This window comes from Leptopilina heterotoma, unplaced genomic scaffold (genome assembly GCF_015476425.1).
Source record: "Leptopilina heterotoma isolate Lh14 unplaced genomic scaffold, ASM1547642v1 Lhet_263, whole genome shotgun sequence".
Taxonomy (NCBI): domain Eukaryota; kingdom Metazoa; phylum Arthropoda; class Insecta; order Hymenoptera; family Figitidae; genus Leptopilina; species Leptopilina heterotoma.
The window spans coordinates 504,974-531,169 of NW_025110973.1; the positions used below are offsets into that span (position 1 = coordinate 504,974).

Sequence of the window (26,196 nt, forward strand, 5' to 3'; positions counted from 1 at the left end):
TGTTTCCTGTAAATACAGATATTTTTAATTAAAAGATATAGTTGTTAAGTTACTATTTTAGAAGAACAAAATTTATCTACAGTTGAAAATGAAGAAAAATACTTTTCTCATGACGAATGCAATAATTGTTTTTGCAATATATTTTATATTTTTAGTAAAAATGACAAAAAATTGTAATTAATTACTGTACATAAAATAAAAAGATATTAAAAGAAAATTGTTTTTTTAAAATATTTTAGTAAATCTCGTTAATTCTTATGGAGTAGGGGACGTCACTCCTGCTGGTATCATTAGGTATTTGACGACCATTTCTCTCTATTATTTCTTCCACTAAAGATTGTCTGTATTTTATCCATCTAGAAAAGGGAAAATATTGTTTTTTTACTTGATAATTAATAATTCTTTTTTAAAAAATGATTTTTGAAACTTACTTTTAATTAAAATATGTTCTTTAAGTAATGGAAAAAATGTCATTCGGACAATTAATTAAAATTGAAAATAGCAAAGGATCCTCTTTGTAATTTTTTAACTCTCCCACTCCTACCTTCCACTTTTCACTCACACTTCCAAACTTCCACTCTTACGTTTCACACCCACTTTCCACCTTCCACTTTCTACTCTCACTTCCCACATTCCACTTCCACTGTCTACTTTTAACTCTCACTCTCTACTCTCACTTTTCCCTCCAATTTTCCACTTTCACTTCCCACTACCACCTTTCACTCTCACTTCCCACCTTCCACTTTCACTTCCTACACTCACTAATACTTTTTCCACTCTCACTACCCACTCCTACTCCCCACTCACACTACCAACCTTTCACTTTCCACTCTCACTTCCCACCTTTTACTTTCCACTCTTACTTACTACATTCCACTTTCTACTCTTACTTCCCACCTTCCACTCTCACTTCTCACTCCCACCTTCCACTTTCCACTTTCACTTCCCACTCCCACACCCACCTTTCACTCTCACGTCTCACACCCTCTTTCCACCTTCCACTTTCTACTCTCACTTCCCAACTTCCACTGTCCACTTTCCACTCTCACTTCCTACACTCACTAATCCTTTTTCCACTCTCACTACCCACTCCTACTCCCCACTCACACTACCAACCTTACACTTTCCACTCTCACTTCCCACCTTTTACTTTCCACTCTTACTTACTACATTCCACTTTCTACTCTTACTTCCCACCTTCCACTCTCACTTCCCACTCCCACACCCACCTTCCACTCTTACGTCTCACACCCACTTTCCACCTTCCACTTTCTACTCTCACTTTCCACATTCCACTTCCACTGTCTACTTTTAACTCTCACTCTCTACTCTCACTTTTCCCTCCAATTTTACACTTTTACTTCCCACATCCACTCTCACACACCATTCTCACTTTTATATGAAAATACCTGATTTACAATTAAGAGTGCAAGGTGGGAAGTGAAAGTGGTAGGTGTAAGTGGAAAGTAGGTGTGAAAAATAAGTTGAGCGTAAAAGTGAAGGAAGGTGTAAAAAATAGAAGGTAGGAAGTAAAAGTGGAAGGTAATAAGTGAGAGTAGGAAGTGAAAAAGATACATAATGTGGGAAGTATTAGTAGGCAGTGGAAGGTAGGAGTAGAAAGTAGTAAGTGAAAATGGAAGGTAGAAAGTAAGAGTAGGAAGTGGAAGGTAAAAAGTGAGAGTGAAAAGTGAAAGGTGGGAAGTGAGAGTAGAAGGTAGGAAGTGAGAGTGGAAGGTAGGAAGTGAAGATGGAAAGTGAGAGTAGAAGGTAGGAAGTGAGAGTAAAAAGTGGAAGTTGGGAGTGGGAAGTGAGACTGGAAAAGGTGGGAAGTAAAAGTGGAAAATAGAAGTGAGAGTTAGAAGTGGGTGTAGGAAGTGAGAGTAAAAATTAAGAGTGGAAGGTGGGAAGCGAGAGTGGACAGTGGAAGGTGAAAGTGGGAAGTGAGATTGGAAAGTAGAAGATGGGAAGTAAGAGTAGAAGGTAGGAAGTGAAAGTGGAAAGTGGAAGGTGTGAAGTGAGAGTGAAAAGTAGAAGGTGGGAAGTGAGAGTGGAAGGTAGGAAGTGGGGAAGTAGGAAGTAAAAGTAGAAGGTATGAAGTGAGAGTGTACAGTGAGAGGTGGGAAGTGAGAGTGGACAGTAGGAGTTGGGAAGTGAGAGTAGAAAGTGGAAGGTGGGAAGTGGGTGTAGGCAGTGAGAGTTGGAGGTGTGAAGTGAGAGTGGGAAGTGGAAGGTGGGAAGTAAGAATAGAAGGTAGGAAGTGAGAGTAGGAAGTGAGAGTGGACAGTGGAAGATGGGAAATGAAAGTAGGTGTAGGAAATGAGAGTGGAAAGTGGAAGGTGCGAAGTGAGAGTGGGAAGTGCGAGTGGAAGGTAGGAAGTGGGGAAGTTGGAAGTAAGAGTAGAAGGTAGGAAGTGAGAGTAGAAAGTGGAAGTTAGAAAGTGAAAAGTGGTAGTGGAAGGTGGGAAGTGAGAGTGAAAAGTGGAAGGTGGGAAGTGGGTGTAGGAGATAAGAATGGAAAGTGTAAGGTGGGAAGTGAGAGTAGAAAGTGGAGGGTGGGAAGTGGGTGTGGGCAGTGAGAGAGGAAAGTGGAAGGTGTGAAGTGAGAGTGGGAAGTGGAAGGTGGGAAGTGAGAGTGGAAAGTGGAAGGTGGGAAGTGAAAGTGGGAAGTGAGAGTGGAAAGTGGAAGGTGGGAAGTGAGATTAAAAAGTGAAAGATGGGAAGTAAAAGTAGAAGGTAGGAAGTGAGTGTGGGATGTGGAAGGTGGGAAGTAAGAGTAGAAGGTAGGAAGTGAGAGTGGAAAGTGGAAGGTGGGAAGTGAAAGTGGGAAGTGGGTGTAGGAATCGAGAGTGGAAAGTGGGAGGTGTGAAGTGAGAGTGGGAAGTGGAAGGTGTGAAGTGAGAGTGGGAAGTGGAAGGTGGGAAGTGAGAGTTGGAAAGTGGAAGGTGGGAAGTGAAAGTGGGAAGTGAGAGTGGAAAGTGGAAGGTGGGAAGTGAGATTAAAAAGTGAAAGATGGGAAGTAAAAGTAGAAGGTAGGAAGTGAGTGTGGGATGTGGAAGGTGGGAAGTAAGAGTAGAAGGTAGGAAGTGAGAGTGGAAAGTGAGAGTGAGCAGTGGGAGGTGGGAAGTGAAAGTGGGAAGTGGGTGTAGGAATCGAGAGTGGAAAGTGGGAGGTGTGAAGTGAGAGTGGGAAGTGGAAGGTGGGAAGTGAGATTGGAAAGTGAAAGATTGGAAGTGGGTGTAGGAAATAAGAGTGGAAAGTGGAAGGTTAGAAGTGAGATTAAAAAGTGAAAGATGGGAAGTAAGAGCAAAAGGTGGGAAGTGAGATTAAAAAGTGAAAGATGGGAAGTAAGAGTAGAAGGTAGGAAGTGAGAGTGGGCAGTGGAAGGTGGGAAGTGAAAGTGGGAAGTGGGTGTAGGAAACGAGAGCGGAAAGTGGAAGGTGGGAAGTGAGATTGGAAAGTTGAAGATGGGAAGTAAGAGTAGAAGGTAGGAAGTGAGAGTGGAAAGTAAGAGTGGACAGTGGAAGGTGGGAAGTGGATGGTGGGAAGTGTCATTTCACAAACATTGTTTAATTTCGTTCGTTGTATTTTATTTGTCTTGTGACGATGTGAATCAATTACTCCATCTGTTGAAATTATCCCCGAACCGTGATCGTTAATTAGTAGGATAAGTCAGAACCCAGAGTTACCAATGGACCCACTAGTCATAGTGAAAGTGTGTCAACCGGCTAATTAGTAGTTAATTAGCCAGAATTAGTTAATTAATTATGTGGAAAGAGACGAAGAGGAAAGAACCAGCGGAACTTTATGCAGAATTCTTTTTACAATACTTAAGAACATATATATTATGATAACGATATTATAATCAACTCACTTTCTTTGTGATGCAAATTTTTGAAGTAATTCATCTCTATTAGGATACTTGGAATTTAGAAATAATTTCACTCGTTCCCAAATATTAGCCCTGTTTTGCTTCAACAGCCAGTAACGTGGAATTAGTAAACATTTCACATCAGTTAATGAAACTATTCGTCTATTTCGCATCTCTTCACCTGAATAAGATTTTGTAAAAAAAAACAATACACCGCATATAAAGAAAAAGCATCTAGTTTAAAGAAGTTATTTATTACCCAAGGCAAAACAAGATCCTCTGTAGAATATGCAAATTTGCATAAATATTGTTCGAACATTTTTTGGATATTGTTGCTGTGATATTGTCGAAGGTTTTTTCATCAATATAGTAGCAGTTTCCGTAATTTCATGCCATTGATTTATCTATAGAATTTATTACAAAACATTTATGCAGGGTGGCGAGGATTTTTAAAGAAGTAATATTTGATTCTCTAGATAATTTTTTTTTTTGAGGATCAGTATTTTTTTACTCACAACATCTAAAAGTGTTACAGTAGCCATACTCAATCGATCTTTACTCGGAAATCGCTTTCGTTTCAAATACTCTGTCAATTCAGTGATTGAAATCGGTTTTACTGACTCAAAACTTCTTACTCTTTCAAACTGAAAAAAAATGTTTATTATTCAATTTATATCAAATATTTTTTTTGCTGTAAAAGCAAACATATATGGTTCAAATATTAAACATTAAAACAGTTGCTGAAATGAATTTTTACTTCTGAAAAAAATTCTCACAAACCTCCCATTCATTTTGATTTAGTTTCCTATCGTTTTCTGTTAATTTTTGATTTTTTAAAATATTATTTTCATTTAATTTTGATCCATGGTTTTCAGGATTATATAAGCTATATTGTGTTTCTCGTTTAAATTTTTTCTCCTTCAGTATCATGTGCTCTATTAATTTACATTCACCAGCAAGAACGAAGTGAACATAATTTACCATACCCTTGCCATCGCCAATAATAATCTGTTAATTAAAAATAAAATGTAAATATTTTCCTTTCTCTGTTTTTTTTTTTAAAATAACCTTTTATTATAGTTAATTAATTCGGATTAAAGTTGTTTGCATTTTTTTCTGCAATTATTACCTCATTTGGTTTGTAATTTTTGACTTTACTGAGAATACAACATTCGCGCATTAATTTTTCGTCCCAACCTTTAAAGTAATTGAAATTATTCAAAGCGTCCTGAAATATGTCCCATTCCTCCATTAGAGAAAATTTCAAAATTTCATTGAAATCTTTTCTTGCGATGTACAGCAAGTCGACAGGAGCTTGAAAAAAAAAATTTATTATTTTAGGTCGCATTACAAATTTTAAAAATACAAAATGGTGGATCCAGTATGGCGGATATTTTAAAAAATTCCCGAATTAACATTTTTTTTATTGAAAAAATATTTAGGTCATTTTTGAAAACGAAAACTTTGATTTTTTTTTTGTTAGTTTCTCAAAATTCTAATATGGTGGAAGATTTTTCTAAAATCTCTGTTTTTATAAATTTGATTATAGATTTGAAATCAAAGACAGAGCAGTAAAAGTTAATAATAACACTGTGTTACAAAAAATGAAAAAATAAAATTACTTTGAATCGGACCTAATACAACTTGTTCGTCTTGAAAAACTGAAGAAAATGGTATATAATAAATTGCTGAAACACCCCCAAAATTTCATTTTAGAGCAAAAAAACCAATTTTTTGTAGTTCAAGTATAAAATATCTTATAACTTTGTAATTTTTGGTCCGATTTCAACGATTTTTATATGATTTTAAAGCTGAATAACAGGGCTTTCCAATCATTATCGGTATTTTTTGTTATAGTTAAATATGAATTTAGAAAATTAAGAAAAAGATCGAAAATAGTACTTTTTTAAATAATTTTTCAACTTTAGTACTAATTTTCTGCCCCAAATTTTATTTGAAGTAGTTTCTTTCAATTACACGTTTAAAGAGTATTTAATCCTGCGTCGAATGCAATATTTTTTAAGAGAATTCGTTAAAAATTGACTGAGTTATTCCATTTTTTAGTTTTGCAGTCATATTATTGAATTTATGCTTAAGAGAGTATTTTCTTTTTTTCTTACCTATATTTGTTGCTTTTTCTTTGTTATTGATTTCGTACAACATTTTCTTAAATTTAACAATGCAGTAAATTATGTTCTTAATATAAATATTAAGTATTAATGATAGAACACAAAAAGATAAATTTTAAAATTCAAATATACTCATTAACGATTAATTTTTTTTCAGTTTTGTTGAAACAACTTTTTTCCTAAAATTATATTACACATAGTTTCTTTTAAAACAATTTATTGTTTTATTAACGATTTCCACAAGTTGTCTATTAGATATGTAATATTGAAACAAATGCAAACGACATTTATGACAGATTGTTCTTTCCTTGGTTACTGGTTATTTTGTGTACGTATCGAGTTAGAGTTTGAATTTATTCGATTTCATTTAAATTGTTTTATTGTACGTATAGTTCGTTCATAAAATTTGGTATTCCTTGTTGATGTGCAGAAGATAAAATGTGCGATAAACGTAATAGTTTTTGTTATATATGTGGCTATTTTGTGGACAATCGCCATCGGTACAAATTTGAAAGCAACAAAGTTGCCATTGAAGAATATAATAAATTATTTAATACTTCTTATGACGGTAGTTCTTGGTATGAGCCGGAGTACATATGTTTACTTTGTTTAACAATACTTAAAATAGGAAAATCCAAAAATAACGAAAAGCACACTTCCTTGCCCTTCTCGGTTCCAATGACATGGCATTATCAAGTTTATCATAAATCGGATGATTGTTACTTTTGTCAAACAAATATTGTAGGTCATCAATATAAAACGCGTAAGTTAATAAAATATGCCGATGTTTTGACTATCACAAAACCAGTACTTCTTGAGTCTTCTAAGACTGAAAAAGCGGAAAAAGAGGAATTGCCTGATTATTTTGATCAAAAGATGAATGATCTAAAGATTTCTGAAGATACAGATTATGTTCCACCCTCATCGTGTTCAAAGGAACCACATTTTGTTTCAAATCTGGATTTTATCGATCTTTTACGCGATCTAAAATTATCTGGAAGACAGTCTGAAGTCCTTGGTTCTAGATTAAAACAGTGGAATTTGGTCGAAAGAGATTTTAAAGTAACTTCCTGCAGAAATAATGATAAAAATTTGTTTAAAGAAATTTTTAAAACTGCCAATGACTGTAGCAATCTCGTGTATTGTTCGAACATTCCAGAGTTATTTTCAATTTTAAATCACGATTACATACCAGAGGACTGGCGACTATTTATTGATGGATCATGCAAAAGTAAGAATTTTTTCAACAAAATAAGGTGAAAATAAATTGTTTTTATAATTTAGCTAGAATGTACATACTTCTTTTTCTTTAAGTTTGAAGGCTGTATTGTTGCATAATGAGAATAAACTCCCATCAGTTCCTTTAGCGTATGCAACTGATTTGAAGGAAACATATGGGACATTGGCAAAAATTCTTGAATCCATCAATTATGCTGCCCATGAATGGAAAATTGTCAGTGATTTAAAGGTTTTAACAATTTTGTTAGGGATGCAAGGTGGTTATACGAAATATCCTTGTTATTTCTGTGAATGGGATAGTCGCGCACCAAACAAGTATGATCGAAAAGAATGGCCAGCACGTAAAATGTTTCAGCTTGGAAAGAAAAATGTTTTAAACATTCCTCTAGTGCAACCAGAAAATATTATATTACCACCCTTACATTTGAAACTTGGCTACATGAAGCAATTTGTTAAAGCTTTAAATTCGAATAGCGAAGCATTTCTACATCTTCAGAAAGTGTTTCCTAAATTAAGTGACGCTAAAATTAAAGCAGGTACGGCAGATTAGGTTGTAAAATATTTTTTTAGGCCTCAATTTTGCTGAAATAAATTACATTAATCACGATATTAACTGAATTCGTGGTCTTCGTTGACTTAATACTAAGTAAGCATACATATTAATATTTAAAACTAATTTTCTCATACTTTGTAGGTGTATTTGTTGGACCTCAAATAAGAAAGATTATGCGAGACAAAGAGTTTGCTGATAAATTAAATGATGTAGAAAGAAGAGCCTGGGATAGTTTTATTTCATTGTGCATTAATTTTCTTGGAAACCATAGGAGTGACAACTATGTTGATGTTGTCCAAGAATTTTTGACAGCATATGCTGAAATGGGATGCAATATGTCAATTAAGGTCCATTATTTACACTCCCATTTGGATTTTTTTCCTGACAACCTTGGTCAGTTCAGTGATGAACAAGGGGAGAGATTCCATCAGGAAATTCAGCATATTGAAAAACGCTTTCAAGGGAAAAGTTCTGTAAACATGATTTCAGAATATTGTTGGTCTCTGAAACGAGACACTGATGATTCTTTGTTCAAAAGAAGTACAAAAAATAAGCATTTTTAATTCAGATTGTACTTTGTTTCTTATGATTAAAATATTCAGTTCACAATTAATGAAATTGTTAAAATTTACAAACGATTTCAAGATACTTAATATTTATGTTAAGAACATAATTTACTGCATTGTTAAATTTAAGAAAATGTTGTACGAAATCAATAACAAAGAAAAAGCAACAAATATAGGTAAGAAAAAAAGAAAATACTCTCTTAAGCATAAATTCAATAATATGACTGCAAAACTAAAAAATGGAATAACTCAGTCAATTTTTAACGAATTCTTTTATACAATATTGCATTCGACGCAGGATTAAATACTCTTTAAACATGTGATTGAAAAAAACTACTTCAAATAAAATTTGAGGCAAAAAATTAGTACTAAAGTTGAAAAATTATTTAAAAAATTACTATTTTCGATCTTTTTCTTAATTTTTTGAATTCATTTTTAACTATAACAAAAAATACCGATAATGATTGGAAAGCCCTGTTATTCTGCTTTAAAATGATATACAAATCGTTGAAATCGGACCAAAAATTACAAAGTTATAAGATATTTTATACTTGAACTGCAAAAAATTGGTTTTTTTGCTCTAAAATGAAATTTTGGGGGTGTTTCAGCAATTTATTATATACCATTTTCTTCAGTTTTTCAAGACGAACAAGTTGTATTAGGTCCGATACAAAGTAATTTTTCACTGTTGCACAGTGTAATTATTGTAGAATTGTATAATAATAAAATTTTAAATTTGTTTATTAACATTAAATTATTATTTTTAATAATCAAATTGCTTACTTTTACTAGTGATTGTCATTGTTCTTGGAACTTTGTGCAATAGTGAAATTTCGCCAAATATATCTCCGGAAGTTAATGTACCAACATTTGTTTCTATTTCGTCACCTTAAATAAACAAAATTACTAAAACAAATCTTTTATAAATATTTTAATAAATAAAATAATAATACTATAATAAAAGAAAAAATTAAAAAAATTTTCTTTGCTTTTTTATTTAAAAATATAATTTTTTATATGAGAGGAAAGAAAGGAGAAAAATATACCTGTTACATTATCGATTTCGATTTTTGACAAATCAACTTGTCCACTAACGATATAATAAAGTGCCTCGGGTGGATGCCCCTGACGTACGATAACCCTCTGTGCAGTGACGTACTGATAACGACAAACAGGCGCCAATGACTCTCTGAGATTGTCCTCATATTTTTTCAAAATTTGAAAATTTCTCATCAATTGCCAAATGTACGCTCTATTATCTCTTGTTCTGTGTTGTGGATCAATTAAAAGAATCGATCGATCCTTGGAAAATAAAGAAAATATTATCATCCCCATACCATTAGTCGATAAGTTAGAAAACTTTTTTATCGACTGATGGTTAAGAAGAAATCTAACTTACCAATCATTTGCATATTCTCAGTTGATAAGTTAGCGAACTTTTTTTATCGACTGATGGTTGAAAAGAAACTTACTAATTATCTCCATGCCATCAGTTGATAAGTTAGTAAACTTCTTTATCGACTGATGGTTAAAAAGTAATATAACTAAAAATGGATTAATAATAACAATAATAATAATAAAAATGAAATAATAATAATAAAAATGAAATAATAACAAAAATAATTAAAATTATAACCAAAAAATAAAAACTAATAGCCAAAAATTAGCAAATGAAAATTTAAACTCAATAAAAACTAATTATTTTAGAAATAAATTAATTATTATGGAAAATTATTTGAAAAAAATTTCAACCTTCAAGGAAAGTTCCTTTTTTTCTTCGAATCTATTCTTTTTCTTCGTCCCCGTTTCTGGTTCTTCTACAACTAATTTTTCATCTATCCAATTTTTATATTCTATCACAAGTCTCACTATTGCGCGAAATAAATATTTTCCTCTTAATTTTCCAACCTGAATAAACCAAAAATTTATCAATTAAATAAAATAAATATTTTGAAATTTTTTTTTAATTTCTTTTTGTAAATTATTTTAAATCTACTTCTACTATAATTATATAAAATATATATAAGAATTCAAAAAATGAAAAGTTAATTAGAAAAATATTTTTCTATGATAAATTTTTATAAATTTATAATTTAAATTTAATTTAAAATAATAAAATAAATAAATGAATAATAAAATTTATAATTTAAATTTAATTTAAATTTATAATTTTAACGGGCTTCGAGCCCTTTAAAAATGAAATAAATAAACAAATAAAGTTTTTTTTTAAATTTTATGCGACAAATTTTTATTAAAAAAAATCTAACCAATATTTTTTTTCGTTTATTTGGTTCTCCTAATGCCAACCATAAAGATCCTCTTCGCTCGTCGTGATCCATGAGAATATATTTTTTTTTACACTTCGATTGAGAATTAATAACGAATTAAAAAAAATTTTTTTTTATTTTTTTTTTTAAATTTTTTTCAAGTATTTTGAATATTAGAAAAATTTTTGCTACTTGAGCCTGCAGGTTAACTGTTACTTTCAATTGTTTTGTCAATAATTGAGCTGATTCGTCAAGCGCAGTATTTTAGGCGCCTTTTTTTAAAAATAGAATACGAAAATTACAAAAAGGAAATTTAAAATTTTAAGTATTAATTATTAACAACTAAATTATTAATTATTAATTATTACAAATTAAAAAAAAATAAAATTAAGAAAAAAAATGTTAAAAATTAATTTAAAAATGATAATTTAAAAAAAAGTATTTAACAATATAGTTAGGGAAAAAATAAAAATCAGTGACCGGGTTAAGAGAGAAATTGTTTATCCCCTTTTCATCATTAGGATTATCTCGCATTTAGTATCAAACACAGAGTTGTTTCAGTAACTTTGAAAGTGCAAAGCTACAATAATTACTTAAACCAATGACAGCGTGAATTTTATTTTTTAAAAAAATGAAAAATTTAAAAATTCTTTTCATCATCTCCACTTTCTTTTTGGGTGAGTTAATTATTTAATATTCATAATATCTTTCTCAGAATTTTGAGAGTAATTTTTTTTTTCCTCTTTAAAATACATTTTTTAAGAGAAAATGATTATATAAATATTAATTATTTTTTACGTCCGATTTTAAAAGTAAAGGAGTATATTGAACATTTAATTGTATATTAACGATTCTATATATGCGAATGAATAATTATTAATTAGAGGGAAATTTACATATAATTGAAAAATGTGAAAAGAAATTAAAACTATAATAAGTTTTTGCAAATAGAGCGCGCGCCTGTCATTATTGACCCTGTTAACCTTAATCTCTCACTGCCTTAGTTCACTAACTTTATCTTTTATTACATTCGTTGAGTGATAATTATTTCTCGGTATTTAAATGCTGGAAAAAATGTGCGGAGAGAAATCTCAATGTTTAATGAATGAACTCGATATATGTTATAACATGATAGATAATATAGTTTGAATACAATAAAAATAAAATTATTAACAATGAGAACTGTTGTAGAATATGTTTCTATTATGCTCTTGTGGAAATTAGATCCTATTCTCTTTTCTGTTTTTATTTTATTTTCACTTTTTTTAAACATAATTTTTTGTAATTATATTTTTTAGTGATTAATTAAAGGTTTCTTTTTATAATAAATATTTTTTTATTTTATAAACAATTTAAGTCGGGAATTTTTGTCTTGAAATCTAATTTTACTTAAATATATTTAAAAATTAATTCAATTTTAAAAGAGTTGCGTTTACAATTTTCAGAAATAGATGAACTTCAAAAGATTTTAATTTGAAATTTTGTAAAACTTCAATTTTAAATGAATTTAATTAGAAATTTAAAAAAATCTAAATTTAAAAAAAAATTTATTAACTAAAATTCTTCTAAAATTAGTTAAAAATTTTTAATATATATTTAATTGATTATTAAAAATAATTGATTTATAGAAGAATTTTAGTTCAAAACACTTAAAAAAATTGAATTTTGAAGAAGTAACGAATGATTGCAGAAATTCAATTATTTTCAAAAGTAGTAAAATTCTTCTTAAAAAAAATTTCAATTATTTTCTAAAATTTTAATAAAATTCTTGGCAAAATTTTAATTATTTTCGAAAATTTTCCTCAATTTAATGATTTTTAAGAACTACTACATTAATAAAAAAAAACCCCCGAAAAAATTCAATTATCATAAAACATAAAAAAAATGTTAATAAAATTCTAAGCAAACATTTCATTATTTTCATAAATAATAAAACTCATCGCAGACTTTTAATTTATTTTTAATACAATTTTAATGAAATTCCTCGAAAAATGTTATTATTCTTAAAAATTTTATTAAAATTTATCAAAGAAATGAATTATTTTAAAAATCTTTGCTACAATTTATTTATTAGAATTTAATTATTATTTTCAATACAGTTTTAATGAAGTTTTTACAAAAAAATTATATGTATTTTAAAAAATTTTAATGAAATTCTTTGTAACAATTTAATTTTTTTCAAAATAGTTTCAATAAAATTCTTCATGGAAATTTAATTAGTTTCAAAAATTTGTCAAAATTCAATTATTTTCAACGTCTATATGAGAAATAAAATTTTACAAAAGAATAAGTTCATGAAAATGAATTAATTATTATTCTCAAAAATAAAATAATTCTTCGCAAAAATTCAATTATGTTGAAAAATTTACAAAAAATTTCGTCAAAATTTCAATTATCTTTATAAATAATAAAATTGTTCTCCGAAATTCAATTATTTAAAAAAATTTTAATAAAATTTTTGGCAAAATTTCAATTATTTTTAATAAAATTTTCATCAAATTTGTTGAAAAATGAAATTATTCTTAAAATTTTTTTTTAAATTTGTCAAGAGAATTCAATTATTTAACAAATAAAAATTAAAAATCTTCCGAAATAAGTTAAATTTGTCAATCTATATTTAATTAATTATTAAAAATAATGGATTTATAGAAGAATTTTAGTTCAAAACACTAAAAAAAAATTGAATTTTGAAGAAGTAACGAATGATTGCAGAAATTCAATTATTTTCAAAAGTAAAAAAATTCTTATCACAATAATCAATCATGTTCAAAATTTACAAAAAAATTTAGACAAAATCCCAATTATTATCTTTAAATAAAAAAATTATTCTCCAAAATTTAATTTTTTTCAAAAATTTTAATAAAATTCTTGTCAAAATTTCAATTATTTTTGAAAATTTTTCTCATTTCAATGATTTTCAATATCTAGATACTATTTTAATAAAATAGAAAAGAATTCAATTATGTAGTTAAAAATAATTTTAACAAGATTTTACGCAAACATTTAATTATTTTTATAAATAATAAAAATTTCACAGAAATTCAAATATTTACAATATTTTTATAATTTTCTTCTCAATAATTCAATTATTTTCGTAAATATAATTTTTCACATGGATTCAATTATTAAATAATAAAGCTCATCGCAGAATTTCAATTATTTTGAATACAATTTTAATTTCAATTCTGTTGAAATTAATTGAATTTTTTAATATGAATTTAATATTATTTTCAAAATTTTAAGGCAATTCTCAGAAGAAAATCAATTATCTTGATAAATATCAAAATTCTTCCCAGAAATTAAATTGTTTTCAAGAATTTTAATAAAATTCTTTGCAAAATTCAATTATTTTCATAAATAACAATATTAATCACGAGAATAAAATTCTTTTGGAAGAAATTCAATTATTTGCAAAAATTAAAAAAAAATTCTCATCATAATTTCAATTATCTTTATAAACTACAAAATTTTTCGTCGAAATTCAATTATTTAAAGAAATTTTAATAAAATTCTATGCAAACATTTATAATTATTTTTATAAATAATAAAAATTTACCAGGATTATCAATATTATTTACAAATTTTTTATAAATTTTTTCGCAATAATTCAATTACTTTCATAAATTGTAAATTTCTTTACAGAGATTCAATTATTTTTATAAATTGTAAATTTCTTTACAGAGATTCAATTATTTTTATAAATTAATAAAACTCATCATAGAATTTTAATTATTTTCATGAATTAATTAAACTCATCATAGAATTTCAATTATTTTCATGAATTAATTTAACTCATCATAGAATTTCAATTATTTTTGATACAATTTTAATCATATTCATCCTCTAAAAATGTAATTATAAAAGTTTTATTAAAATTCGTCAAAATAATTCAATTGTTTGAAAAATTTTTTGATAAAATTCTTTATGAGAATTTAATTTTAACAAACATTTTCAATTATTTAATAAATTATTTATTTTTGAATAAACCCCATTCGTAACACATTGAATTGCCGAATCCAAGGTATCTGTAAACGGACTTCCCAAAAGTCCACATCCACAAAAAAGACAAAATCGATTAAAATATTAAGAATTGAAAAACAATGAAGCCGCCTTATGTATGTTTCAATATTTCTTAATTTTTAATTAATAGGTCCATTAAACTTTACATTCAATGTTGAATTGTTTCCTTCATAATTGAAGAAGGAAAACCCAACGTTTGCAGTAATCGTTAACTATCAACAAACGTTATCAACATGCGTACAAAATTTACCTACAACTAAGCAAAGTCAATTAGTTCCAGTGGTCATTAAAGACAAGATATCTAATTATTGTGGAATGTCGGAAAGTCGCGGTAGACAGTCATTACAAATCATAGCAGACAATGATTAAAAAAAAAATGATTACATCAATAATTTCTGTGAAGAATATTTCGAAAAAATTTTTTTCTTTTAGATTAAACCGTCTGCCCACTAATTTACCCTGCAGGAAAACAAGACCAACTTTATCACTCTCTAAAGGCTATAAAATTAAATTTTTTTTTAAATAGAAATATTTTTTATAAACTTTAAAAGGTGTCTAACATCCAGTTAGACAGCCGAAACAAGTCGATATTTGAGGAATTTTTTCTGAGAAAAGTTTTCTCAGAAAACTTCATTTCAATTTAAAAATTAATGCACACATAAAGTTATTTTGACGCATATTTTAATTATAAAAATAATTGTTTTAAAAGCTTCTATTAAATATTCTGATTCATTCGCAAAATGATTATAGATACACAAAAAAAAAATGTTCTATTACATTTTATTTAGAAATTTCTTCAAAAGTAAAATTATTCGAAAACATCGACAACTTCTTTTTTTAATAAATATTTAATCATTATTTAGCCATACAGGAATTAAGATTTTCCAAAATTTCAAATTCAGTAGTAGCATTTGAATTTTCAACTCAAATCCTTTAAATCAATTTTTTAAAAATAATTTTTGAAAAAGTTCTTTGGGAATTTTCCAATCATTTTGTTTACAAATTTAATTTTACGAAATTTCGATTATTCTGACATTCTTCAATTAAATATATATTAAGAAACTAGCTGTCGAACCCGTTTTCGACGGGTTTTATAGTTTCTACCAATACATTTAACAATGTTTCTACCAATCTGGAAAATCAGAAAATAGCCGGGAATTTAATTTGACCGGAAAATTAATAATTAGTTGCCATTAGCTATTTCGGTAGTATAATATTACTATTTGAATAGTCTTCACCCTTTAGCTAAAAATCAAAAATTATCAAAAATTCGAAAAACCGAATTTCTTAAAATTTAACATTTTTTTCTTCTCTTTTATATCATTAGGGTAGAGTGGGGTAAAAAAGCCATGGTGTAAAAAAGCCATTTGAGTTTTATTTAAAAACTATTAAGCCGATTTATCAGCTGTTTAGAATATAAATACTATTAGGTAATACGCAACTTTTGAATCTAGTTTGAATGTTGTACCTAGATTAATATTGTTTTTATTGTAATTTTAATTTTTTGTTGCTTTTTTGAAAACATTTTGGTGAACTTTTCAAACATATTACAGTCTGATTAAGTGAACGAATAATAAAAATAAATGTTTGTACATAAGGAGAAAAGCATACCGAAAACGTATACAATGTTAATTTTTGGAAATTGAACTGAATTAACAATTTATTTTTGCTTTTTTTAATAACTAGTCTTGGGTGTAAAAAAGCCAGGGCAAAAAATCCATTGAATATTTTGTGAAATTCACTTGTTTTCTATTTAAACTAACCTTCTTATTTTACAAAATTTCTCGTGTTTATTTAATAAAATAAATTAAACACGACGAAAAAGTAGTTCAAAGTGCATTAAAAAAATAAACAATGAATAAACGGTTGCAACGAAATATGTTATCTGTGGTGAAACTTAAAGAGAACTTCTAAAAAAGGTACGAAAAATTGGCAGTGCAAATCGAAAACAGGTAAACTCTATATAATTTTCAATTTTGCTTGCTAAAAACTCTTTCATAATTATTAAAATATTTTTCAAATAAGACTATTTGTCATATAAATAAAGGAAAACTATAAAAATACCTAAATTGATAACATGTTTTGCTAAAATCGTAGGGTGGCTTTTTCACCCCACCAGGTGGTGCAAAAAAGCCACTTACAGTGCTTCCGTAAAACTCTTATAACTTAGTCCTTTCATGAGATAAAAAATATTTCCGTCAAGAATTTTCAAGCTTAATAACTAAACTTTCAATAACAATTGGAAATTTGAGAAAATAATTTTAAATACAGATTTTACAGCATCAAAAGTAAAAATGTGGCTTTTTTACCCCACTCTACCCTAAGCTTCATTATTTTTAGGCTCTTCAAAAACACTTTACTTATTTAATAGTCTCCACCCTTTGGTAAAAAATCTAAAATTATGGAAAATTAACAAAAATTCAAAATACTGAATTTTTTAAAATTCAACATTTTTCCTTCTCTTTTATAGGATTTAGCTTCATTATTTTTGTCTAATGTAGCAAATTTCTTACTTTACATACTGATCTTTAAATAAAAAACTTTAATAACTTTTCCTGAAAAGCTTGCTTAAAGATTAAAAATCACTATTTTTTTTTTTGGAAAAAAGTTGATCTAAAAAAACGAAAAAAAATTTAAAAATACGTCTTTTTTAAAAATTTTATTGTAGAAATGGGTTGTATTTATCTTAAAAAGTTAGCTAAGGATAGTTTTGCATTCATTTTACAAAAAATTTGCATTTTTTTGATTTTTCGAATTCTTTGGAAAAATGTCATAACATTCGTTCGAGTTAATATTTTTTAATCGGATAAGGCTATGATTTTAAGTTACGTTAATACCTAATAGACTGCCAAATTTCACTTTAATTGGTTAAACCGTTTTCAATTGATGCGCGAACAAAGTTTTGCATACAGACAGACAGAAGGACAGACAGAATTTTTTTTTTTTTTACATTTTTCGAATTATAATGTCTCAAAACGAAAAAATATATAAAAATTTTCAAGTTTGGAGCAATGTACAGACAAAAGTCTGATTTTATTAATATAGATTAAAAACTTGAAATAATTCAAAAAAAAGTCGATTAAACTTTTTGAAAAAAATTAATTCCACAGAATTCTTAATTAAAAATAGGAAAAATTCAAATTTTCAAAGATTTTAATTTGAAACTTTTTAAAAATTCAATTATTTCTAAAAATTCACGCTTTCAATAATTCAATTATAATCTGAAATTTTAACTGAAATGTATTTTTAAATAAATATTTATAAGAAAATTCTACGAGAATTCAATTATTTAAATACAAAAATAAATATTTTATTATATTAAATATTTCTTAAAATTGAATTTTCATAAAGAATTTTATCAACAAATTTTTAAACAATTGAATTCATTTGACGATTTTTAATAAAACTTTTATAATTACATTTTTAGAGGATGAATATGATTAAAATTGTATAAAAAATAATTGAAATTCTATAATGAGTTTAATTAATTCATGAAAATAATTGAAATTCTATGATGAGTTTTATTAATTTATGAAAATAATTGAATCTCTGTAAAGAAATTTACAATTTATGAAAATAATTGAATTATTGCGAAAAAATTTATAAAAAATTTGTAAATAATATTGATAATCCTGGTAAATTTTTATTATTTATGAAAATAATTATAAATGTTTTCGTAGAATTTTATTAAAATTTCTTTAAATAATTGAATTTCGACGAAAAATTTTGTAGTTTATAAAGATAATTGAAATTATGATGAGAATTTTTTTTTAATTTTTGCAAATAATTGAATTTCTGCCAAAAGAATTTTATTCTCGTGATTAATATTGTTATTTATGAAAATAATTGAATTTTGCAAAGAATTTTATTAAAATTCTTGAGAACAATTAAATTTCTGAGAAGAATTTTGATATTTATCAAGATAATTGATTTTCTTCTGAGATTTGCCTTAAAATTTTGAAAATAATATTAAATTCATATTAAAAAATTCAATTAATTTCAACAGAATTGAAATTAAAATTGTATTCAAAATAATTGAAATTCTGCGATGAGTTTCATTATTTAATAATTGAATCCATGTGAAAAATTCTATTTACGAAAATAATTGAATTATTGAGAAGAAAATTATAAAAATATTGTAAATATTTGAATTTCTGTGAAATTTTTATTATTTATAAAAATAATTAAATGTTTGCGTAAAATCTTGTTAAAATTATTTTTAACTACATAATTGAATTCTTTTCTATTTTATTAAAATAGTACCTAGATATTAAAAATCATTGAAATGAGAAAAATTTTCAAAAATAATTGAAATTTTGACAAGAATTTTATTAAAATTTTTGAAAAAAATTAAATTTTGAAGAAAATTTTTTTTATTTCAAGATAATAATTGGGATTTTGTCGAGATTTTTTTGGTCAATTTTAAACATAATTGATTATTGTGATAAGAATTTTATTATTTTTGAAAATAACTGAATTTCTGCAATCATTCGTTACTTCTTCAAAATTCAATTTTTTTTAGTGTTTTGAACTAAAATTCTTCTATAAATCCATTATTTTTAATAATTAATTAAATATAATATTGACAAATTTAACTTATTTCAGAAGATTTTTAATTATTAATGTTTAAACAATTGAATTGTCTTGACAAATTTAAAAAAAAAATTTAAGAATAATTTCATTTTTCAAGAAATTTGATGAAAATTTTATTAAAAATAATTGAAATTTTGCCAAGAATTTTATTAATAAAATTTTTGAAAATAATTGAATTTTGGAGACAAAAATTTCATTATTTATAAAGATAATTGAAATTTTGACGAAATTTTTTGTAAATTTTTCAACATAATTAAATTTCTGCGAAGAATTATTTTATTTTTTGAAAATAATTGAATTCTTTTGTAAAATTTTATTGACATAGTAGACATTGAAAATAATTGAATTTTGACAAATTTTTGAAATTAATTAAATTTCCATGAAGAATTCTATTAAAAATTAAAATTATTTTGAAAAAAATTAAATTGCACAAAAAATGTCATTAAAATTTTTTGAAAATAATTTAATTCTTTGAGAGAACTTTAATTAAAAAGGTTTTGAAAATAATACGAAAATTCTAATAAATAAATTGTAGCAAAAAATTTTTAAAATAATTGAATTTCTTCGATGAATTTTAATAAAATTTTCTAAGAATAATTACATTTTTCATTAAAATAGAAAATTTTATTAAAAATAATTGAAATTTTTCAATGAGTTTTGTTATTTATGAAAATGATTGAATACTTTCAAAAATTGTTATTTTTTATGAAAATAATTGAAGAATAATTTATGAAAATAATTTGTAAATAATTGAAATTTTTATTATTTATGAAAACAATATTGAATGTATGCGTAGAATTTTATAAAAATTTATTTTAAATAATTGAATTCTTTTGGAAAATTTTATTACAGTAGTAGATATTAAAAATCATTGAATTGATGAAAGTTTTTGAAAAAAATGAAGAATTATTAACATTTTTTAGAAATCTACGTTCTTCAAGATTTCTAATGAAATTCATTTAAAATTGAAATTTTACAAAATTCCAAAACCTTTTGAAGTGCATCGACTTATGAAAATTGTAAACGCAATTCTTTGAAAATTGAATTAATTTTGAAATATTTAAATAATTTTCTAATTATTTTACAGGTACATTAGGAAGAGATATATCAACAAAACAGGATCATTATAAAATTTTAACAATCGACGAAGGGAATGCCCTCGAAATATCATGTATCACCAAAGATCCAATTAAATTTTTGTATCCAATTGGAACGGAATCGGGACATACACAGGTAAATAAAGGCAATTGAATTATAAACGATTTAATATGAAACAAAAAATTTTTATTATCAACTTTGTTTTTAATCTAACACATTAGTAATTATTCTTTTTTTCAATACTTTTTACAAAATAATACTTAATTCGCGTCACTTTAGCTCAGAAATTTTTAATTCATTTCTATATTTCTTAAACGAACTTGCATCAAGGCATGGAATATTAAGATGTCTAAAGAATTTTTTCAAATTTGTATATTTTATTCCACTTTCATGTGCGCCTGGAGTAAAAGAAAAAGTTTAATTAAAAACTGTAAATAAAAACGGTGGAAGTAGTTTAAAAAAAAAAATTTTTTTTTTTAAATTTACATTTCAAAAAATGTCGACAAAAAATTTTGAAGTTATTAAATTTGTTTTTTTTTTAACTCACCCTTTACTACTTCGCCATTAATTTTGAAACGAGAAGTATTTCTTCTTTGATCCAGTGAATATTCTTCTCCAGTTGTCACTATATTCCGAATGGAACACTTGTGGCAGCGAATTCTTAAAGTTGAACCAAAACCGCGACGCACTTCAGTCTCGATGAATTGAAACGACAATGCTTCCTTGCATGAGCAACACCACATTTTTTTTGCTAGAAATTTCAATTCTACTATTCGTCGACCATTCAAATAGTCGGGTTCCACCTGTTTTTCTTCAGTTTCTGCCAAGGAATTCTCATTCTCTTCCTCTTGACAACATTCTGGAAATAAAAAAAATAAATTAAATTGAAAATATAATTATTAGTTATATAAATTTGTATGGTGGAATTTTTTTTTAATCCAATCTACGTTCATACCTTCTTGTTTAATTAATATAAATTCTGTCGATTGTGTTGGCTGCTGATCAGTTTCTTGATTAACTTCAATTTTCAGTTTCGGTTGAATTTCTGATAGAAAATAATGACTTTAGAATTAGTAATTTTAAAAAAATTTTTTTTAGAAAATAAATTTATTACATTTTTTTAATAAAATACCTTGCTTTATAATACACTCATCGAATTTTTGTTCCTGCTCCAACATAACCTCACTTTTTTCTTTTCCCACCAAATTTGATGATTTCTTAGGCATTTTTTTCCCTAAATTTTCACTCCACTTCTTCTTTTTCTCGTACATTTTTTTCGACACTATTCTTCCTTTCCATCGATAATTTATTTTTGGCATATTTATCAAAAGTAAAGGAAATGAAAATAAATATTTATTTAATTGAGAATTGTTTCTTTTTTCTTTTTTTTTGATAATTTAAGACACAAGTTTATGAGATGAGAACTTTTGTAGCAGACAGCAAAAAAGTACAAGGCTGGCGAGCTACTTTCGTTTCACAATCTATAGCTTCAACGTTCCCTCCCTGTGAGGCGTTAGTAAAGCACAACTGTTACCAACTTCTGAGCGAAAAAAATACTACAAAAAATATTATTTTCTTAAAAGTTGAAATTAAAAATTGAGTATAGTAAAATTTACTGTTCTAAAAATGTATTTACCTAGTTTTTTGTTTAAAAAAAATGTAAATGTTTTTTTTCAAAAATGTAAATGTTTTTTTCAAAAATGTAATTTTTTTTTTAAAATGTAATTTTTTTTTAAAATGTAAAGAAAAAAATTTTTTTTTCTGCAAGAAAAAAGTAATAAGAGCAAAATATTTAAGAAATAAAAAGTTTTTTTTTTTAGATAAATACATCGAATTTCACAATTTCCCGCGTGGAATCCGATTCCGGTGAAGTCCATCATATTTTTCGACGTCCAAAAGCAATTCATGGGGATTCGGGATTTTATGGTTGTTTGAATCTCAAGGATGCTCGTAATCAAAAATTCGTCAAACGAAGACCCTTTAATTTAACATATCTCTACGTAAAATGTAAGTTATTCGAACGAAAATCCTAAAATAACTGCGATAATTTTAAATCCTCTTTTTTAAATTTCAAATTCAGTTTAAAAAATACTTTTAAAAAAATTTAAAAAAAATGAAAAAATAAAAAAAAAAAAATTTTTTTAAACTGAAAAAAATTAAAATTTTTTTTTTAAATTTAGGAAAGTTTATAAAAAATACTTCACAGAACATTAAAAAATTTATCTGTATTCGAATATTAAAAGAAAATTCAAAATTAATTAAATACTTTAAAAATATATTATTAAAACTATATTTTAAAAAAGTTTTTTTTTTTTTTTTTTTTTTTTAATTATTAAAACTATATTTTAAAAAAGACTTTTACACAAAAATATTTATTGAAAAAAAAGTGTGAAAATTAAAAATTAATTAATTAAAATATGAAAAAAGTATGAAATAGTATTTAAAAAATTTTTTTTTAAAATAAAAATTAATTTGAAAATATTTAAGAAACCATATGAAAATGTATGTTAAAAAATTAGAAGTAAAAAATTTTTGTTATAAAAATTAATTACGAAAGTACTTTTAAAAATTTTTGAAAAAAGAAAAGAGTGAAGAAATCAATTTAAAAAAATAGAAATATAATAATTATAATTCGAGAAATAATGAGAAAATAATTATCGTTTTTGAATAATATGAACATTTAGCGAAAACGAACGCATTTGTGGAAGAGTTATCTCTTAGTATTCATTATGGTCCAGAAGGATCAGATTTGCATATAAACTGTAGACCAACTTCACCAGATTTGCATGTCAAATTGGAACATTATTATCGTGGAAGTCGTACAGTAAGCTCTACTTCTACAATATACTTTATACATTAAACAGCAATATTTATTAAAATGATTTAAATTAAAAAAAAAAATGGTATTAATAATTTTCTCCTTAGAAAAAATTTATATTTTCTTGAATTTTATTATCATAATACCTACAGTATTATTTGATAATTCGTGTTTTATTGTTTATTGAAAAGAAATTAAATTTTCGAAAAATGACAATTTTTTAAATAATTAATAGGTGTTAACGTCGGATCCTAGTGTGGCATTTAATCCAACGTACGGTTTCGAATTAAAAAATGCGACATTCTTAAAAAATAATGGAGTCTATGTATGTAAAACTGTCAGCGAAGATGGTAGACCTCAAGAACTTATTCATACTTATAAAATTCATAGTAGGTACAAAGCTTTGTTTTTCAATTATTAACATTAACCTAAATAATAATTTACGTAAATTATTTATTTTGTGAATTAATTTGAAATTTTGTCCTCATGTATTTTTTTTTCGACAGAAAAGACAAAAATAAATGAACCTCAAATTGGAATGGAGGAGGCAAATCAACATATTGTACGTGGTCAGACGTTACGTTTAAAATGTTACATAATGGTAACTAATGTCACTAACTACGTTGTGAATTGGGAATCCCCAATGGTAATATACTTATCTTTGTAGAGGCGCATGATTATTCCCCAAATGTCATTTGACCGAATTCCATTTATTCGAATTATTATTTTAACGAAATTCCACTTTTGCAAATCGACATTTTTACGAATTGTCACTTTTGCGTAAAGTCATTTTTGCGAAATGTCATTCTTACGAATTGTCATTTTTACGAAATGTCACTGTTACGAATTGTCAATTTTGCGAATCGCCATTTTTACGAATTGTCACGAATTGTCATTTCGAAAACATCACTATTCGCAAAAGTGACAATTCGTAACAGTGACATTTCGTAAAAATGACAATTCGAAAAAATGACTTTTCGCAAAAGTGGCAATTCGTAAATATGGCGATTCGCAAAAGTGACATTTCGTTAAAATAACAGGTTCGGATAAATGGAATTCGGTGAAATGACATTTGGGGAATAATCATGCGCCTCATCCTTGTAAACAAAATTCTTTTAACGTTGAATTGTAACCTTTTTTTAATTCTAATATTATTTTCCACTATTAGATTAATCGATCCAGTCAATTTGTCAATTCCGTGCAAATGGATGCTAACAAATTACTTGTTCAAAATCATTTGGTGAAGACAAATGTTCAAGATTCGGATGAAGGGGATTACAAATGTTTGTTTTGGAATTATGACACGAATGTCACTAAATCCGATGTGGCGTATGTGAAAATTAATGGTGAGAATTTTTTAAATTAAATTAAATTTTAAATTGTTCGCGCACTTGTGCACCAGTTCTATAATATGTATAACTTTCGTTTTTTAGATCCGTCTTTGAAATATTTAAATGTAACTATCCATCGGACAAATGAAACATTCGTACGATATTCAGGAGATGAAGTACTTTGGATTGCTGAAATTGACGCTTATCCAGAAGCTACTATTAAATGGTTAAATTCAACAGGAGGGAATATTGTCGATAGCAAAAAATATAAATTATTTAATTTACATTCAACAACTGGATTACTGATTAAAAATATCAATTCTAATGACTCTGGAGTATATTTACTAGAAGTGTACAATGATTCCAATAGAAAGTTTTTTAATTTTCGCTTAGAAGTGAAAAATTTTCGTAATTAATTCCCAATTTATGTAAAATACTGTATTTTTTAATTTGATTAAAAAAAAAATAAAAAAACACCAAGTAATTCTATTATCCTGTGTTGAAAAATGTTAATATACAATTTTATAAAACATACTAGCAACAAATCGCGCGCTAAAGCGCGCGGCTAACTTCTTATTACTGCCTTTTTAAAATAAAATTAACAATTTTAAAAATAATAAAATTTGAAAATTTTCTAATTTAAATTTTTGTTGAAAATACTAAAAAAAAATTCAATTTTGTAAAATTTAAAAATAATTGCAAAAATTCTTAAAAAAAAAAAAATAAAATTCTTCTTATTAAATTCAACTATGTTCAAATCTTGAAAAACATTCTCGTAAAAATCCCAATTATCTTTATAAATAACAAAATTCTTCTCCAAAGTTCAATTATTTTCAGAAATTTTTCTAATTTTAATGATTTTCAATATCTACGATTTTAATAAAATATTTCCCAAAATGAATTTAATTATTTAAAAAAAAATTTAATTTGAAATTTTAGAAAATGACAATTTTGAATGAATGAATTAAATAATAAAAATTTCAGAGGAATTCTATTATTTACAAATTTTTTATAAATTTCTTCGCAATAATTCAATTATTTTCATGAAGAATAACATTTTTTTAACCAGGAATTCAATTATTTTCATAAATAATAAAAATCATCGCAGAATTTCAATTATTTTTGGTACAATGTTAGTGGAATTTCTCGAAAAATGTAATTATTCTTAAAATTTTTATTAAAATTAATTTTCAAAGATTTTAATGAAATATTTTTTAACAATTCAATTTTTTTTCGAAATAATTTGAATTAAATTCTTCGTAGAATTAAATTAATTTCAATAATATCAAAATTCAATTATTTTTAATATCTACTATTTTAATAAAAATTCACAAAAGAATTCAATTATTTACAAAGAAATATATTATTAAAATTCATCGCAAGAATTAAAGTATTTTTCATAAATAATAAAATTCTTCTCAGGTATTCAATTATTTCAATACAATTATTAAAAAATTCGATTGTATTCAATAAATTAAAGAAATTTTTCAAAAAAAAATTCAATTATTTTCCAAAAATTTTTAATAAAATTCAAAAATTAAATGCTTAATTTCAATTATTAAGAAAGAGGATTATTATAGAAACTTGAAAGAAATTATTCATATAGAATTCAATTACTTTGAAAACTTGTAATTAAAATGATTAAAGAAAGTCCATTATTTTAAAGAAACTCAAAGAAATTCTTCAAAAGAATTTAATTAGGATTATGTAAAAT

General features: G+C 25.8%; 3 protein-coding genes across 3 annotated transcripts; 1 reads left to right on the forward strand and 2 right to left on the reverse strand.

The window, feature by feature from the left end:
* Positions 1–177: 177 nt before the first annotated feature.
* Positions 178–10,803, reverse strand: LOC122503478. The gene is made up of 10 exons (XM_043614039.1): positions 10,623–10,803; positions 10,108–10,263; positions 9,402–9,657; positions 9,139–9,243; positions 4,998–5,182; positions 4,649–4,876; positions 4,384–4,512; positions 4,128–4,272; positions 3,872–4,049; positions 178–356 (listed from the first exon to the last, which is right to left on the reverse strand). The coding sequence occupies exons 1-10, from the start codon at positions 10,692–10,694 to the stop codon at positions 236–238; spliced, it is 1,575 nt and encodes a 524-aa protein (XP_043469974.1). The 5' UTR covers positions 10,695–10,803; the 3' UTR covers positions 178–235.
* A 352-nt stretch (positions 10,804–11,155) lies between these two features.
* LOC122503493 lies at positions 11,156–24,951 on the forward strand. The gene is made up of 8 exons (XM_043614061.1): positions 11,156–11,299; positions 20,323–20,468; positions 22,154–22,340; positions 23,018–23,157; positions 23,387–23,540; positions 23,658–23,797; positions 24,320–24,497; positions 24,585–24,951. The coding sequence occupies exons 1-8, from the start codon at positions 11,254–11,256 to the stop codon at positions 24,896–24,898; spliced, it is 1,305 nt and encodes a 434-aa protein (XP_043469996.1). The 5' UTR covers positions 11,156–11,253; the 3' UTR covers positions 24,899–24,951.
* LOC122503494 lies at positions 20,498–21,805 on the reverse strand. The gene is made up of 4 exons (XM_043614062.1): positions 21,466–21,805; positions 21,289–21,378; positions 20,881–21,192; positions 20,498–20,731 (listed from the first exon to the last, which is right to left on the reverse strand). Exons 1-4 carry the CDS (start codon positions 21,650–21,652, stop codon positions 20,604–20,606), a joined length of 717 nt encoding a protein of 238 aa, XP_043469997.1. The 5' UTR covers positions 21,653–21,805; the 3' UTR covers positions 20,498–20,603.
* Positions 24,952–26,196: the final 1,245 nt, after the last annotated feature.